At 38.6% G+C, this 17,142-nt stretch overlaps 1 protein-coding gene across 1 annotated transcript in view; it reads right to left on the bottom strand.

Moving 5' to 3' along the window:
- Positions 1-3,430: 3,430 nt before the first annotated feature.
- The window catches only part of smc5 (structural maintenance of chromosomes 5), a 62,587-nt gene continuing 48,875 nt past the window's right edge, over positions 3,431-17,142 (bottom strand). The window contains exons 17-24 of the mRNA XM_072258107.1: positions 14,984-15,106; positions 14,483-14,611; positions 12,873-12,968; positions 10,495-10,599; positions 10,271-10,390; positions 8,426-8,605; positions 6,331-6,426; positions 3,431-5,466 (exon numbers count right to left, since the gene is read on the bottom strand). Coding sequence (XP_072114208.1) covers positions 5,332-5,466; positions 6,331-6,426; positions 8,426-8,605; positions 10,271-10,390; positions 10,495-10,599; positions 12,873-12,968; positions 14,483-14,611; positions 14,984-15,106 — 984 coding nt within the window. The 3' untranslated portion in view covers positions 3,431-5,331. The remainder of the gene's footprint in view (positions 5,467-6,330; positions 6,427-8,425; positions 8,606-10,270; positions 10,391-10,494; positions 10,600-12,872; positions 12,969-14,482; positions 14,612-14,983; positions 15,107-17,142) is intronic.

Here is a 17,142-nt window from a genome sequence, read left to right as displayed (position 1 = left end):
GGTGAAGTAGCAGGTGGTGGAGGGGAGGTGAATGTGGAAACAGATGCTGTAGGCGTGAAAAGCAGGACATAAAGGCTACAAATGCTAGAATCTTAAGCAGTGATAATGAGAACATAGAAGTTCCTCTGATCCATTGTATATCAATTCTCTTGAATACCCCAAAGTCTGATCTTATATCAGATTTGTTGGCGTCAACACCTCTCCTTTCATCGTGTTTTGCACCCAATGTTTTGTCATTCTTCCACATATAAAGCACTAGATAAAGAAAAAACTACTGCTTCTAGTAGCATTTCTCAGAGCAAGGGTCATGCCCTAAAATTACACTTTTCAAGCCATGAATCTAAGAAACACCACTTAATATCAATTGTAATGAAAATATAAGAGCCAAATGCTCTCAGCAGCAACTATAAAGGAAGAAATGCAGTTAACATTTAAACAACTTAATTGTCAATCTAAATCTTTATCAGTTAATCCCTTGGAAGATACTGTTTGGTCCGTTATGCATTTCTGGCATTTTCATTTTTTTATTTCAGAGGAACAACATCTTCAATACTTTGCTATTGACCTGAAACTTAAAAAAGTTGTACGGTTGGGAGTGGAAATTGAATTTTTGTAACTGAGATTGGTTACTGATTGACAGGTGGGAAATGTTATGATCTGAATATGGAACAGTACTGCATAGGTACAGGCCCTTTAGTCCCATTCTGTCTGTGCTGACCATGAAGCCAATCCACCTGCCTGTAAATGGTCCACCTCCCTCCATTATCTTCCTGTTCATGTGCCTATCTAAATGCCATTCATCATCTTTGGAAATAAAATGAGTCACAGGTTAGCCATACTACACGTGAGAAACTTGTATTTAAATGACCAAACCGCCTTTGACCACAGGCTTTAACTAGGCACAGGGCCAACACCAGGTTCATATACACTGCCTGGGTGGAATGCGGCATGGTGTATGGGCTTCCATAAATGCAATGTGCAGAAGGGCTCAACTATTTTGTGCCGACCTTGACACCGACACAGACTGCTCAGGCTTCACAGAGTAAGGACATTGCTTGCCCAAAAACATTATCTCATTTTAGGTGCCTCTCCCACAAAATCAGTGGCAGTAATTTTTGATTTCAGTGATTTTTAAAAATGAATTAGTAATCTGAATCTCTCATCTAAAAAAATTCATGAATATGAAATTGCTCAAAGCTTTTAACTGATCCTTCATTGTAATTGTACAAGAATTTTTCTGAAATCAGATTTTAACAAGCATCAAACAGCCAAGAATAGCGCAAATAACTTCCTTCTGGTACTAGCCAGCCTCCTGACTCTCAATTAGACTCAAAATAACAACTCAATTCAATTTCTATTTGGCAAATATAAACCTTTCACTGAATTAAAAAGTTGGATATCCCATCATTTATATAAAGTATATAACTTAACATAGCACAGAAAAAACTCTCTTGCAACAGATTGCATTGTTCCATCCCTTGTAGCTACTGTCCCACACTAGACAGTGCTCATACTAAATATACTTAAAACAGGCTCTACTATCTAACAGTAGACTGCAAACCAATGAGTACATGAACAAGCATCTGTCCGTCATTGTAACCTATCAGTCTCCCAGAACAAAGCCAATAGGAAATCTCCACTGTCCTTATTGGAGTAGCAACATCATTTTCATATTTCTTTGTTACAGAGGTGGTCATTGAGCCCACTCTGTATATGCTATGTCTATTAGCAATCTCACCCCCCACCAAATTTTACTGTAATTTATTCTTCCCACATTCCCATCAATTATCACCATACTCTACAACTTACCTGTACAGTAGCAGGAAAGGCCAGTTAAACTAATAACTGAAGCAGAGTCTGCATATTTCAGAGATGGCTATTTAGTTTCATTAAGGAGACTAGCAATCCCCCCCCCCAATGAATACAAACTCTTCTTTAATGAACAAAATTTTTTTAAAAATATTCCACTCTTTAATTCAGCATTTAATTGTCCATAAATACTATTAGTGAGAATGTATAATTTTGCTTTATTGTGCCATGAATAATATCTCTTCACTGATATAGACGTACAGCTTGTACTATATCTTGATATGAAAGCAAATTTTGGCATCTGCCTTTTGGAAAGAATATAGAAACAAGCCTTGTTGCTGTACTGATAGAAATGCTGTCAGTAGTTAGCTTTCTGCTTTTCATACAAAAGCTTTACAAGATTGGGTCAACAACAGGAATTCTGCAGATGCAGGAAATTCAAGCAACACACATCAAAGTTGCTGGTGAACGCAGCAGGCCAGGCAGCATCTCTAGGAAGAGGTGCAGTCGACGTTTCAGGCCGAGACCCTTCGTCAGGACTAACTGAAGGAAGAGTGAGTAAGGGATTTGAAAGTTGGAGGGGGAGGGGGAGATCCAAAATGATAGGAGAAGACAGGAGGGGGAGGGATAGAGCCAAGAGCTGGACAGGTGATAGGCAAAAGGGGATACGAGAGGATCATGGGACAGGAGTTCCAGGAAGAAAGATGGAGGGGGGGGGGACCCAGAGGATGGGCAAGGGGCATATTCAGAGGGACAGAGGGAGAAAAAGGAGAGTGAGAGAAAGAATGTGTGCATAAAAATAAATAACAGATGGGGTACGAGGGGGAGGTAGGGCACCAGCGGAAGCTAGAGAAGTCGATGTTCACGCCATCACGTTGGAGGCTACCCAGACGGAATATAAGGTGTTGTTCCTCCAACCTGAGTGTGGCACCTTATATCCCCTTTTGCCTATCACCTGTCCAGCTCTTGGCTCCATCCCTCCCCCTCCTGTCTTCTCCTATCATTTTGGATCTCCCCCTCCCACTTTCAAATCTTTTACTCACTCTTCCTTCAGTTAGTCCTGACGAAAGGTCTCGGCCTGAAACGTCGACTGCACCTCTTCCTACAGATGCTGCCTGGCCTGCTGCGTTCACCAGCAACTTTGATGTGTGTTACAAGATTGGGTCAGCCTATTTCATACTTTGTTTATTGATATTCATTTGTTCTGCCATTATACTGCTCATGTTCAAAAGGTTTACTCAATGGTATTGCCCCCTCTTCATGCAGCAGCTTGTTTCCTCACCAGCATCAATCAGGTCCAGAATCCTGTAATCTCACTGCCTATTTAACCAGTCTGCAAACCACATTAATGCAATCTAGCAGGGAAATAGCTACTAGATTCCTATTAGCCATATTCAATCTTCCAGAGAGGGCTGTAGTGTATTTGATTTCTAATCACTACAAGCTCTAGCAGATTAGTCCACTGCAGGATTTTAAGTCATGGAATACACGATAAACAATGCTTATTTGTTATTAATCTTAAAACAAGGATTTCTTTTTCACAAAATGATTCCAGTGTTGACTAGACCCTACATATATTGATACATAAAATGATTCAAATGAGCTCAAAAATGACAGACTGTAAAAATAAGTTATTTATTTAACTTCGTACATAGACACATTATTTCAAAGGGTAATTATTTTCTTTTAAGACAAAATAACACAAATAGACATTAGAAATATCAAACAAATGAGTTCTCAAAACAAAGTTCTAACACAAAAGTCTTCAAAAGGAATTTTACAAAAATGCACAAGAGGAAGTAATACTAATTAACAGATATCTCCAAAAGCCAATGTGAAGGAATTCAATAATTAAATGTGTCAGTTTCAATGAAGGTGAAAAAAAGGACAGATTCTAGAATCACATCCCAGATCTACCCCTTTCAGGAGTAATTGAAAGTATAAATATGACATTTTATTGGCTTTTCACAAAAGCCATTATTGGATCAAGGCAAGAGTTACAACAAGTACGGGGAGATTGAGAAGAGACAGGCAGGGACTAATAGGCAGACATCTCCGAAACAAATGGAATTATGTTTTCTTTCATTAAAAAGGTGCAGGTTGGTAAGTTACATGATAAAAGTTGTGGACCACATTAATAAAAAAACATTTCCATCAATAGGACACTAAATATTGTGATTTCAATTACTTAGAAAAATAAGGCAAGCATCAAAATTTTAAATAGGTAACTCTTTGAACACCAAACCTTCCCAAATTTGAATTATGTCAGCAAACAGATTAAAACCTCTTTTTTTAAAAAATAGTATTATTGAAGACCAAGATGCCAGCCTTGCCCACGGTACTACACCATGGATGAATTAAGGGGGATTTAACAACAACCTTCCAATCAGGTGGTTTCAGGAGCAGACAGGACACTTGACGAGTCTTGTATATAAAAATAATGTACAAGGCACACAATTTAACAAGTTGCCAGTTCAGCACTGGTTAAATCTGCAACAGATTATCCTCCTGACAACCTATTTAAATATACAATCAATGGCCTTCATATTATTCCCTTACTACGTAACAAGAATCTTGACTGGAACATGCAAATTAGTTTTCCTGCAGTGCTCAGAAATTATGTGTACATTACAGTTCACATTTGACAGTAGAACCACTTTTCTCTATACTGCAATGTGGATTAATTTTATTTATTTAAAATAAGTTAATTTGCTGTTGTACACAGGGAGCTGCTCTGTTACCCAAGAGCATCTTGGCTACTAATTCTCTAACTGGGAGGCACAACTTTGAAACAAAATGCATTTGAAGAAAGTAGATTTTTGCTTTCCTAAGAGGGAATTACCTTATACATCTTCAATCCATACTGATACAAGTGTCACAATAAATTTATCAGTCAATACTGGACACCCAGCAGCATTTTACTGGGAATTTGCTTCATAAAATTCATTGGAGTCACAAACAGGTGCTCATATCCAGGAACATGAACAAGCAATCCTTAAGGGAGTAATTTAACTTTACTGAGAGAAAAACTGGCTCCCATTTTTTTAATAACTCTGTACAATAGTCATGTTAGGGTCAAGACAGCCCAGGATCAAATGTAACTGCACCAGTAGATGTGCACGTAGCAGTGATGTCTGGCAAAAAGTATACATCAAAGCGTGCAACAGAAGTATTTTGCAATTTCTCTGTTAATGTAACAAGCATTCCACAGTCAAAGAAATAATTCCCAAAACACACACACCCACTCTCCAGGGTCACAATAGATATTAACATTCTAATAACTGCTTACTACTGTCGCTCATTTGAAAAACAGCAGACAAGAAAGTACCATCAGGCACAGACAATATGGCATTTAGATTTGCTCAAAATCTCCTCCACCACCCCATCTCCAAATGCACAAGCAGATTTAAAAATGAAAACTTACTAGTAAATGCATACAGAAAATGGCTCTGAGTTACCAAATGAGGCACCTTGTTTGCCTGCAAACATGATTGATGTGAAAAGGGAAATGTCCACTGTTTCTCAGTTATGCACCTGCACTCTTCGTCGTCGCCTGAGGAAAGCCTTCAGATTCCACTTGCCTGGTGGCAGCATGTGTGGCCCATTGTAAACACACAGAACTGTCATGTTGTCAGCATACGTGAGGTTCTGTAAAAGCTGCAGGAAACCAAAAGGGCATGAGTGCAATAAGCAAACAAAGGCAAAGTACTGCAAGAAAAGGTTGAAATATTATATTGTTCCCTTTTAATAACACACTTGTTAAGTTCTATCAAATAGCTATTTACTCAACTATCACCATTTTGTTTTGTAATAATCGTTCTGGTTTCAGTGAACATACATTCAGTGACCAGCCGTAAACTAGCGCATTAATGCAAGTATCTAATCAGCCAATCACATAGCAGCAACTTAATGCGTAAAAACATGCAGACATGATCAAGAGGTTCAGTTGTTGGTCAAAGCAAACATCAAAATGGGGAAGAAATTTGATCTAAGTGACTTTGATTGTGCAATGATTGTTGGTGGTAGACAGGGATAGCTTGAGTATTTCAGAAACTGCTGATCTCCTGGGATTTTCATGTACAAGTGTCTAGAGTTTACAGAGAATGGTGTGAGAAACAAAAAACATCCAGTGAATGGCAGTTTGTGGGTGAAAATAGCTTGTTAATGAGAGAGACCAGAGGAGAATGGCCAGGCTGGCTCATGCTGACAGGAAGGCAACAGTAGCTCAAATAACCACACATTACAACACGACAGAGGAGCATCTCTGAATGCACAAAACATCAAAGCTTGAAGTGGATGGGCTACAGCAGCGGAAGACCACAAAAATACATTTAGTGGCCACTTTATTAGGTACAGAATCAATCTAATAAAGTGGCTACCAAGTGTATATACAAGTTTAAATTAATGCAGTGATTTCATATTCCGCAGTGCAAGATTCTATTACTGGTAACTGTATACTATCAAAACTGTACATAAATCTTAAGTAGAACAACTGCATAACTTAAAGTTCAGCCAATGTACCTTGGGCGTAATAAAGAAATACTGAGAGGTGTTTTCCTTGCAAGCAGCGCGCACAACCATTTCAAAAACCCTTCTTTCATTGGTGGGATCCATTCCCTGCAATCATCAAAAGAAAATAAACGTCAGCCCTTCTGCCACATGTATTGCAAAAATTTCCCATGTCAGGATGCTTAATTCATGCAAAGGTGGACAATTACTTTTGAGAATTAAGTGTCCATTGTGACAGCCATTCAGCAGATAAAATCTGTATCACTGCTCCTTTGCAAGAAGGATGATATATGAAGGTAAACTAATCAATAGTATAAAAGAAGATATCAAAAGATATTTCAGATGTATAAAGAGTAAAAGCGAGGCAACAGTGGATATTGGACCACTGGCAAATGACACTGGAGAGGTAGTATTAGGGGACAAAAATATGGCAGATGAACTCAATAAGTATTTCGCGCCAATCATCACTGTGGAAGACAGCAGCAGCATGCCAGAAATTTGTAAGTATCGGGGGCAGAAGTAAGTGTAGACTCTAGTACTAAGGAGGAGCTGCTTAGGAAGCTGAAAGGTCTGAAAGTAGGTAAATCACCTGGACCAGATGGACAACACCGCAGGGTTCTGAAAGAGGGAGCTGAAGAGAGTCAGTGGATGTCGTTAACTTGGAATTTCAAAAGGCCTCTGACAAGTTGCCTCACTTGAGGCTGCATAACAATAGAAGAGCTCATGGTTTTATAGGAAAGATACTAGCGTGGATTGGCCGACTGGCAGGAGGCAAAGAATGGGAGTAAGTGGGGTCTTTTCTGGTTGGCTGTTAGTGACTAGTGGTGTTCCACAGGGATCAATATTGGGACTGACTGTTTTCATCTTATATGTCAATTATTTGGATGACGGAATTGATGACTTTGTGGCCAAGTTTGCGGATGATACAAAGATAGGTGGAGGGACAGGTAGTTCTAAGGAAGCAGTAATCTGCAGGATTTACAGATTAGAAAAATGGCAAAGGAGTGGCAGATGGAGTACAGTGTAGGGAAGTGTATGGTTATGCACTTTGGTACGAGGAGTAGAAGTGTATACTATTTTCTATACGGAGAGCGAATTCCTAAATTGGAGATGCAAAGGGACTTGGAGTTCTTGCGCAGGATTTCCTAAAGATTAACTTGCAGGTCAAGTCAGTGGTAAGGAAGGCAATTTCAATATAAGCATTCATCTTGAAGGGACCAGAATATAAAAGCAAAGATGTAATGCTGTGGCTTTATACGACATTGCTCAGAATGCATGGAGTATTATGAGCAGTTTTGGGCCCCTTATCTAAGAAAGGATGTGCTGGCATTGGGGAGGGTCTAGAGCAAGTTCACGAGAATGATCCCAAAAATGAAAGGACAAACACACGAGGACAGTTTGATGGCTCTGGGCCTGTGTTCACAGGACTTCAGAAGAATGAGGGGAATCTCATTGAAACCTATTGAATAGTGAAAGGCCAAGATAGATGTGGAGAGGACATTTCCTATAGTGGTAAGGGGAGGGAGGGAGGGTTTAGGACCAGAGTGTATAGCCTTAGAATACAAGGACATCCCTTTAGAATACGCAAGAGGAGGTAATTCTTTAGCCAGAGGGTGGTGAATCTGTGGAATTTATTGTCACGGATGGCTGTGGAAGACAAGTCATTGGGTATATTTAAAGAAGTTGATAATTCTTGATTAGTAAGAACATTAAAGATTATGGGGAGAAGGCAGCAGAATGGGGTTGGAAGAGATAATAAATCAGCCATGATGGAATAGCGGAGCAGACTCTATAGGCCAAGCGGCCTAATTCTTTTCCTATGTCTTATGGTCAAAGATTGAGTGAATAATGAATGATTGACCAGTTTGGGGATCTGCAAGCCCTGTTAGCTGGAAGTAAAGGTTCCTATTACCCTACTGTGAAGAAGGGCAACCAAGTTATTCTAGCAGTATATACCTCAAATTAAGAAAATCATATTGGCACAGTCACTGGGACGAATGACCTCCTGTGCAGTAAAATGCAATGATAGTTTTTGCACTGGAACTTTAACATTGAAATAGTTACTCTCAATGAGCGGAAGAAATAAAATTTGCACTGATAGAAGTACCTGATTTATTTCATCTACAACACGAAAGGGGCATCTGTTTAATTCCTGCAGTGCCATCAAATAGAGCATTGTAGAGACGCTTCGCTCTCCACCACTCTGGTGATGTTGGGTGAGTTCATGCAGCTGAGTGCTGCTGCGAAACTTCACTCGAATTCGGATACCATACTTGTCATATTCCTCCTGTGGGGAGAAGAACACATATAGGATTGAAACACTGAGACCTAAAAATGCCCTATATTCAATAGAGTTTGGAAGGACCTGATTGTGATATAGAAGATTTGAGGAATATCTATGGGGGAGATGTGAAAGATCTGATTCCTCAGGTGTGGAAGTCAATCAGTTAGGGCTGAGAGAAGGATTGGAATTCTCTACTTCAGGAGTAAAAACTTAGGTTTAGAAAGCATTCAAGGGATGCAGTAAATTACTAGCAAAGGGAACTCGTTAAAAGATCAACCACAATGGTGGAGCAGGGTCATGGTGTTTTTTGGCCTGGTCACACTTTTGATTAACTTCTGATCAAGTTTGTTTGAGCATTTAGATAATATTATTTAGTCAGCACCTCTTTTTTTTATATTTTAAGACAACAACTTTCTAAATGACATAGGTGATGAGTGTGAATATGAAACAATGTAGTTAAGTATTCAAGGAGTTTCCCTACTTAGTAAAAGAAATGGTTAAGCTCATAAAACTGAATTTAAATAGCTGTGTCATTCACCTCTCATTCAAATTGCAACAGATTTCAGCAATATGTAGAGAACATAGTAGGTTGGATTGTTTATGTCCCTCTTGTGGGTCATCGCTCAGTTTCTGCACCAGCAGTGAAGCAGGGGAGAACTCCACTGTTGTTCATCTGTCTTTGTGTGTAGTTCTTCATTGTTTCCATTGTATTTATTTGTTATCTACTGTGAATTCCCGCAAGAAAAATGAATCTCAGGGTAGTATATTGTAACATACATGCACTTAAATAAATTTACTTTAAACTGAAAGCACTAGATCAGATGACTGTGTGGCTGCCAATGGACTTCACCACTGAATACTGAGGCAGTTGTGTATCACCCTAAACTGAAAACACAGCCACATTTCACATCTGCCCCCTTCCCCCAGCTACATGGTAGGATAATTGTTTGTCTAGTGCAAACCTGTTAAGTACACTTGGCAGTCAGAGGGTAAGAATCCAGTGAAAGATTTTTGTTTTATATTTTTAATGAATTTACAGCAGTTTCACATATTTTTAACTAAACCGATTTTTTTTTGAAATTATATACATTTCAGTTGTTTCTAAGTGTCAGTGCTGAAAAGGACTATCTGAAAGGCAAGGTAATTCAGAAGCAATCCCTAAAGTTCCTAAGGCCTAGTCACTGCTTACAGACCACTCTACTTCACAGGCTTGCTGTGACTAAGGGACGCTCAGCTGAAAAAGGACAATGCTGCACATAGGACTACAAGTAAGCACATTCAAGGCATGGGTATTATGTATAATTTGGGCCAATGTCCATCAGTAGATACATTAGCAGAAGAGAAAAAAACAGCAGAGGGAATAAAGAAGCATCAAGACTACTGCTATGTCATACTACTTCAGCAAGTCATAGGAATGCAATATTCAAAAAGGCAATTGTACATTCAGGGAATAATCCCTCAACTGCAGCGAAGGGAAATGAACAAGTTAATGAAGAATGGCAGACACTTCTTAGGATATTGCAGGTGCAGTTAATTTTATAAATCTTACCAGTAACAGTCTACATCTGGGGTGAAGGAAGGAATTGCATCTCACTCAAGGGTTAAACCACTAGGTAAATAATAGTACCTGCATTATTGATATATCAGTGCTAACATACAAGGTCTTACCTCACTGTCTGTGTGGAGGTCAACTTCACCTGCACACTGCATTGAGCGGAAATACTCGCTAAATTTCTCATTAATTTGTTCAACTAGCTGCTTTAAGGGATTTAGCCATCTTTCTTTTACCTACAGAGAGAAGAAAGGACATTGACTCACATTAACAGTTTGTAAAAAAAACTTAAAAATCCAAATCAACGTTAATATAGTTGTCAAAGTATTAATCCAATAACCTGTGAGATATTCAGCTTGTAATTTTCTAATTCGTTCTTTTTTTTATTTAGCTCATCAGATAAATTTTCTATTTCTTGCTTCCTCCGCTTGTATTCATCCACAACCTAAGAAGATAAATTTCATACAGCTTATTAATTCAACAGAAATCAGTGCATGTTATTATCAAAACCTAATTTCACTCAGTACATCTCAATAATCTTCTCACATCTAAGAGCTTTTTGTCAAGTATTTCTCACTGAGGATAGCCTTCTGACTGCCCAATATATTTACTGTAGCAATATTTATTCCCCATGTCATTATATACAATAGCATATTCAGTTGAATTACAAATACTTCCGTATGCACAACTCAGTTTTTTTAACTATGTAAATGGAACTGACCAGATCATCCGTTTGTGGTTAACACTTTGACTGCTATTTGCGAGAGCCTGCTGCTTGTAAATTGACCCTGCATATCCAATTTCCATTAGGTGACTTAGCAAAAGCATATTCCAACATAAGTAGAGAAGTTCACAAACTTTCCTTCTAAGTGAAATGACAATCTAACTGCAGTATTTTAATTTTACAATACTTAATACTGGTTGAGCACCCCTTATCTAAAATGCTTGGGACAGAATTGTTTCGGATTTTGGAATATTTGCATCTACATACTGAAGTAGCTTGGGGATGTGACTCAAGTCTAGACACAAAATCCATTTATATTACACATACAGCTTATACACATCCTGAACAACTCTGAATTTATGTGCTCTCGGTAAGCAGTCTGTCTTACACTTGTTCATTACACATATGCACCTAACAGTAAAAATTATATTTTCATTATAGTAATTGTATATAATAGCATGTACAAGGTAACAACAACAACATTGGGAGAATATCTGAATCAGTTGTTGAACAGAAACAATCAACGGCAGGCTTTCAGTCTCCATTTATGTTGTCATGTTTTGATTAAAAGGTTACAGTACGCAGTATTAGCATTTTACTTTTTTGGGTTTATGTAACATATAAAACAAAAGATTGAATTTAATTACAGGTAAATGCAATGAAAACTATGAAAAAGTCAACATTTTACTTTTAACAAAATAGTGTTGCTGGTCATGTTACATTCAAACATGGGCTTTTAGGTGGAGATGAAATTCAGATTTTTAAAAAAATGTTTTTTCCTTAGTGTCATCTGCCTCATTAACAAGGGTTTCTATCGTAGCAATTTTTTGATTTTATAAACCAACATGATTTCTTTATTTTTTTTGGGGTACTGGGCAGAGTAGGTCCTTCAAGCTGCACTGCCCAGCAATCCCCCAATTTAATCCTAGCCTAATCAAGGGATAATTTACAATAACCAATTAACCTACCAACTGGCACGTCTTTGGATCATAGGAGAAAACCGGAGGACCCGAAGGAAACCCACACAGTCATGGGGAGAATGTACAAACTCCCTTAGAGATGGCGGTAGGGATTGAACCCGTGTCGCTGGCATTGTAAAGTGTTTAACCACTACGTTACCCTGCTGCCCTTGCTCGTTCTGTTATAAATGCATGCTGCTCTAGCCCTTCAATTAGTCCACCACACATTTTCACCATGTCGTCTATGGGCATCTTTTCTACTGTGTTAACATTATCATCTCCATTCGTCATTAGCACAGTGCAAAGAATAAGTATAAACACATTGTTGTTACTGTGAACTATGCACAAAGATCTGACTGTGAACTATGCACAAAGATCTGGCTGTGAAGACTGCTGAAAATAAATTGGTGGCAACAAAGCCCTACTCGGGATATGTGAAGTCGCTTCTCAGAAACCTGGGTTTCTTCAGTGCCTTGTGGAATTTTCCATCGGGGCATCATGTCACTGCTCAAAAAAAAAAAAAAAAAAATTGGATTTCGGAGGTTTATGGATTTTGCATTTTTGGAAAAAGGGTGCTCAACCCGTATTAGTATTCACTCAGCAGATTTAGATTTAGGTTGCTTAAGGAAAAGACCATTTGGATTATCAAGTTGATGATGCTGCAGAGTAATTCAGTCAGTAATTCAGAGTTATAAACCACAAAAGCAGACACTTTGAACCCGCTTATCTGATGAAAAGTGGCGGAAGAAAGATTCTATTTATACTCAAAATGTTCTCTGGAATGGTTTGGAATACTTAAGAGTCATGAAAAAAGAGCGAAGTAAATGCAATTTCTTTCCAGTTGTTAGCGTTTGAATATTTTGAAATATGTAACTACAATCTGAGCCTTTCTTCACTAAAAAAAAATCTATAGGCCGTATTCAATTTCCGAAAAGTCTCAAAGTGGGACTTTTGACATTGCTTTCAACACAAAATTGCTGATTTCATTTATTAAAACTCTGAACTGTAAATGTTAAAACAAAAATATGCCCTTACTGAAAAATTCAAGCCTGTAAAACATGATGCTCTTGACTTCTCCTCATTAAGGCAAGCATCTATTTCATCCAGGGAATTGGGAAGACTCTGAAATGCCTAGACAAAAAAAAAGGACAAATGAAACTACCAGTATGATTTTTAGTAATAGAAATAGAATGATACAGTTGGTTAATAAAATGATTACTGTAGGATAGGGTTGCTCAATAGGCTTATTCCTGCGTACACAGAAGAATAACAAAAATAAATACAAATCATGCTTAGCCATCGATCAACTATTTGCCATGCTCATCAGTCATCAGACAAATAGTAATAAAAGAAACTTCAACCTCCCAGTACAACCTAAATAACAGTACCAATAACACAGCCCGCCTTTCTGCTCAAACCAGTATCCTTACAACATCATTCTTGAACAGACTTTTACCAACCAGACTTGTTTTCTAGAGTATAATCTTTCCCTATATTCAATAACAAATGTGATCATGTATTGAACTGCTGCAAATTATGCTACTTCAGGTAGTGTCATGAAGTAGCATAAAAAAAACCTATACATTCCATGGCTGAACTCAGCAGATCACTACCCAGCATCAATATGGAAGATTACTCATCCTTTACAAAATTAATTAGAAATATTGTAATATCAAATTTCATCTAAGTACTTAAATATAAGCAATGAGATGATATTTGAATCACCAAAACACACTAAGAACTGGTATATGCAATTAATATAAATGGGTACTCTATGCTTGGCATGATACAGTATGCTGAATGACTTGTTTCAGAATCAGAATCAGGTTTATTAACACTGACATATCATGAAATTTGTTATTTTGTGGCAGCAGTACAGTGCAAGACATAAAAATTACTAAGCTACAATAAAGTAAATAGTAAGATAATGTTCGTGGATTATTCATAAATCTAATGGTGGAGGAGAAGAAACTGTTCCTAAAACGTTGAGTGTGTATCTTCAGCCTCCTGTATCTCCCTCTAATAGTAGTAATGACACGAGGGTATGTCCCAGATGGTGAGCTCCTTAATCACGGCTCCGCCTTTTAAAGATGCTCTTGATAGTGGGGAGGCTTGTGCTGGATATTGAGGATGGAGCCAGCTAAACTACAACCCTCTGCAGCCTCTTTCGATCCTTGGTATTGGAGCCTTCATACCAGGTGGTGATGCAACCAGTTGGAATTCTGCACGTTGATGATGTATTGTGGAAAATGCCTTCATGTATTCTACTGTATTGATTTAATAGCATACATACACAAGTTAAAGCTCATTGTCCACTTTCATTAAACTTATCCATGTTTTTAGTGAGGCAACACTTCTACAATTTAAAATTAACATCAAATACAATGAAGTTTCATGACTTTTGACTGGTCTTATGAATTTACTGTTTTTACTTTTGAGTCATTTCATTTTGTTTAATCCATGATCAATCCATTCTTTATTTATTCTGAACCATTGTAACCACACACTTAACTCCCATTAATAAATGGACAATGGTAGACTACTCATTAGAATCACCACTGCAGAGAGATGACATGCCAGGTCTGTAATTTTCCACATTTTTGTCTCTGCATAATGGTACAATTCAGCAATTCATTTTTACTTACCGTCATCAGTTCTGGAGGAATGTCACTCTGATTTGGATCCAAGTCACAGATCTCCCTGGCTGCTTTCATACGCTCCTTACACATATTCAAAAGTTTGTGCTTTTTTTCATCCAGCTCTCTGTACTGTTGCTATATCCATAATTAAAATAATATTATGAGCACTGGTACAGACTTATTTGGCCAAATGAGCAACTTCTACACTATAATCCTACATAAGAGAACGCAGTTACTTAACAAAAAAATGGCAAGCATCAAGTACAACTTTAAATGCAGAAGGCAACACTTGCATCATGCGAGAATAATAACTGAATCAATGTCATTTTGTATGGGGTATTAATTTCTCAAACCCAATGTCGATAAATATGAAGGCTACTAAAATGTGTGTATAAAATCAAGTTAGGAAAAATAACGTATTGGTGTAGTACCCACAAAAACAGTGCTGGGAAAAGAATTTCATTCATCAACCTCAGAATACATCAGCATAAAGCGTGGTAACTATACCTCTTTCATTTTTTGTTCCACAGTAGATTCTTTAAATTCTGTTTCCAGCTGATTCTTTTCATAACTTAATAATGTGTTTTCAAGAACAAAGCCAACTTTATCCATGTTCAGCCTCATGCAGGTCTAGAAACAAAAGGTCACAAGCGTAACTGTGCATACTACCTCTCAATCCCATCGGAAACCCTACATTACCTATTGCACCTGTGAACAGCTACAACAGATTGTTTATTTATGCTGCCAATTTCAGTGGACTGGAAATTCTACATAGCATTCTAAGTAGGAAACGGTGGAAAAGACTGTTTCAGCACAAGGTTTACAATACATTATCTGTCATTTCAATGATTGATAATTATGTTTTGTATGCAACTATAAATGAATTAATGATTATTTCAGTGAATGGTCTAGCCAACTTCCCAGATGATAAAAAGATGCTTAAAACAGTGGAAACATTAAAAAAAAAGGATAAAAGTAATGATAAATGTTAACTTGTACTGTACATAAGAGTGCAAAGGCTAGGGGAGTATGCTCAGCTTCTTTATGAGCTGGAGTTCTGAACTGTTATATGATAGCTCTGATGAAATGTTGACTCCTTCACCCGGATTACCCAATGTTATGTGTGGCCTCCGTCGGTCGTGATTGACCATGGGTACTGTGCCTCTGGTAGTCACTAATTTTTCGAGCAGTGTTGACTGCGGCTATTGAGGCCGATCCTGGAATGGTAGGCTCTGCCACAGCTGCTGCATGTGTAGGGTGTCGTGGAATTGTTGTCCGCTGTGCTCTCCATTTAGCTCTCCACTCCTCAAACTGACTCAGGATCACTCTTTCGCCTTGCTCTAGGTGTTGCTGAAGGGTACCTCGCCATTTGTTGCGGTCATCTGCTGAATCATCCCAGCACTCTGTGTTGATTTTTAAGGCTTTCATGTCATGCTTGCAGAGGTCCTTGAAGTGAAGCTGGGGTCTACCAACGTTCCTCTTGCCTGTTGCTAGTTCTCCACAGAGGATGTCCTTGGGCAGTCTACCATCCTTCATATGATGGACATGGCCCAGCCAGCGCAGTCTGCGTTGTCTTAAAAGCGTGAACATTGTGGGAAGTCCAGTGTGGGAGAGGACTTCAGAGTTTGGAACTTTGCCTCTCCAGGTGATGCAGAGGATGCGGCGAAGGTTGCGCAGGTGAAAACTATTGCGTTTCTTCTCCTGTTTGAAGTAGATGGTCCAAGTCTCACTACCATACAGGAGGGTGCTGATAATGTATGCAATGTACACGGCAGTCTTGGGTCTTTGTAGCAAGTTCCGGATTCTCCCAAACCTGCGAGGAGAGTCCAGCAAGGATCAATGTTGCTTTGCTGATACGCCTATTGATTTCAGCATCCAGGGAGAGAGTGTCGCTAATGGTCAACTCCAAGTACGTGAACTTGTGGACGACTTCTAGATTGTAATCGTCGATGGTAATGACAGGTGTCTCCACTATGTTCTGGACAAGGACATTTGTTTTCTTTACGCTGATGGTAAGCCTGAAGTCCTTGCATGCCTTAGAGAAGCGGTCCATGAGAGTTTGTAGTTGCTGTTTGGTGTGAGAGGTTATAGCAGCGTCATCGGCAAAGAGAATGTCACATATTAAGATCTTTCGCACCTTTGTTCTTGCTCTTAGGGGCGCAGGGTTGAACCCAATATTACACAGTATTCACTATCACCAGGAATGTATACTTGCAGGGCTCTGATCCAGGCACAGTGTATTCTCTGCTATTTTTGACCAACAAAACAGAGAAACTTCAGACTCCCACCATCCCCAATGATCCAGCAATTTCAGAATCTGAGGCCAACATGAGAGCATCCTTGAGGAGGATGATAGAAAAGCATCTGGCCCAGGCAGAGTACATGGCTGAGAACTGAAGATCCGGAGTGTTCACTGACATTATTAATGCTTTGGAAGTCTGCAGTACCAATCTGCTTCGAACAGGCTTTAATTTTACCAGTGCGCAAGAAGAATGTGGTAACCTGCCTCAATGACTTTGATAATAAATTTACTTAAACTTTGGATGCTAAAGAATTTTCCATTCCATCAACTGCATTTTCCTTTAACAAAAACAATGACAAATTAAACAATAGCAAAAATGAAACCAAGATATCTGTACTTCACAAATTTCACTGCAGTAATACAA

This window comes from Mobula birostris, chromosome 5, assembly GCF_030028105.1.
Source record: "Mobula birostris isolate sMobBir1 chromosome 5, sMobBir1.hap1, whole genome shotgun sequence".
Classification (NCBI taxonomy): domain Eukaryota; kingdom Metazoa; phylum Chordata; class Chondrichthyes; order Myliobatiformes; family Myliobatidae; genus Mobula; species Mobula birostris.
The sequence above is the reverse complement of the archived record's forward strand: the minus strand, read 5'-3'. Positions and strand labels throughout refer to the sequence as shown.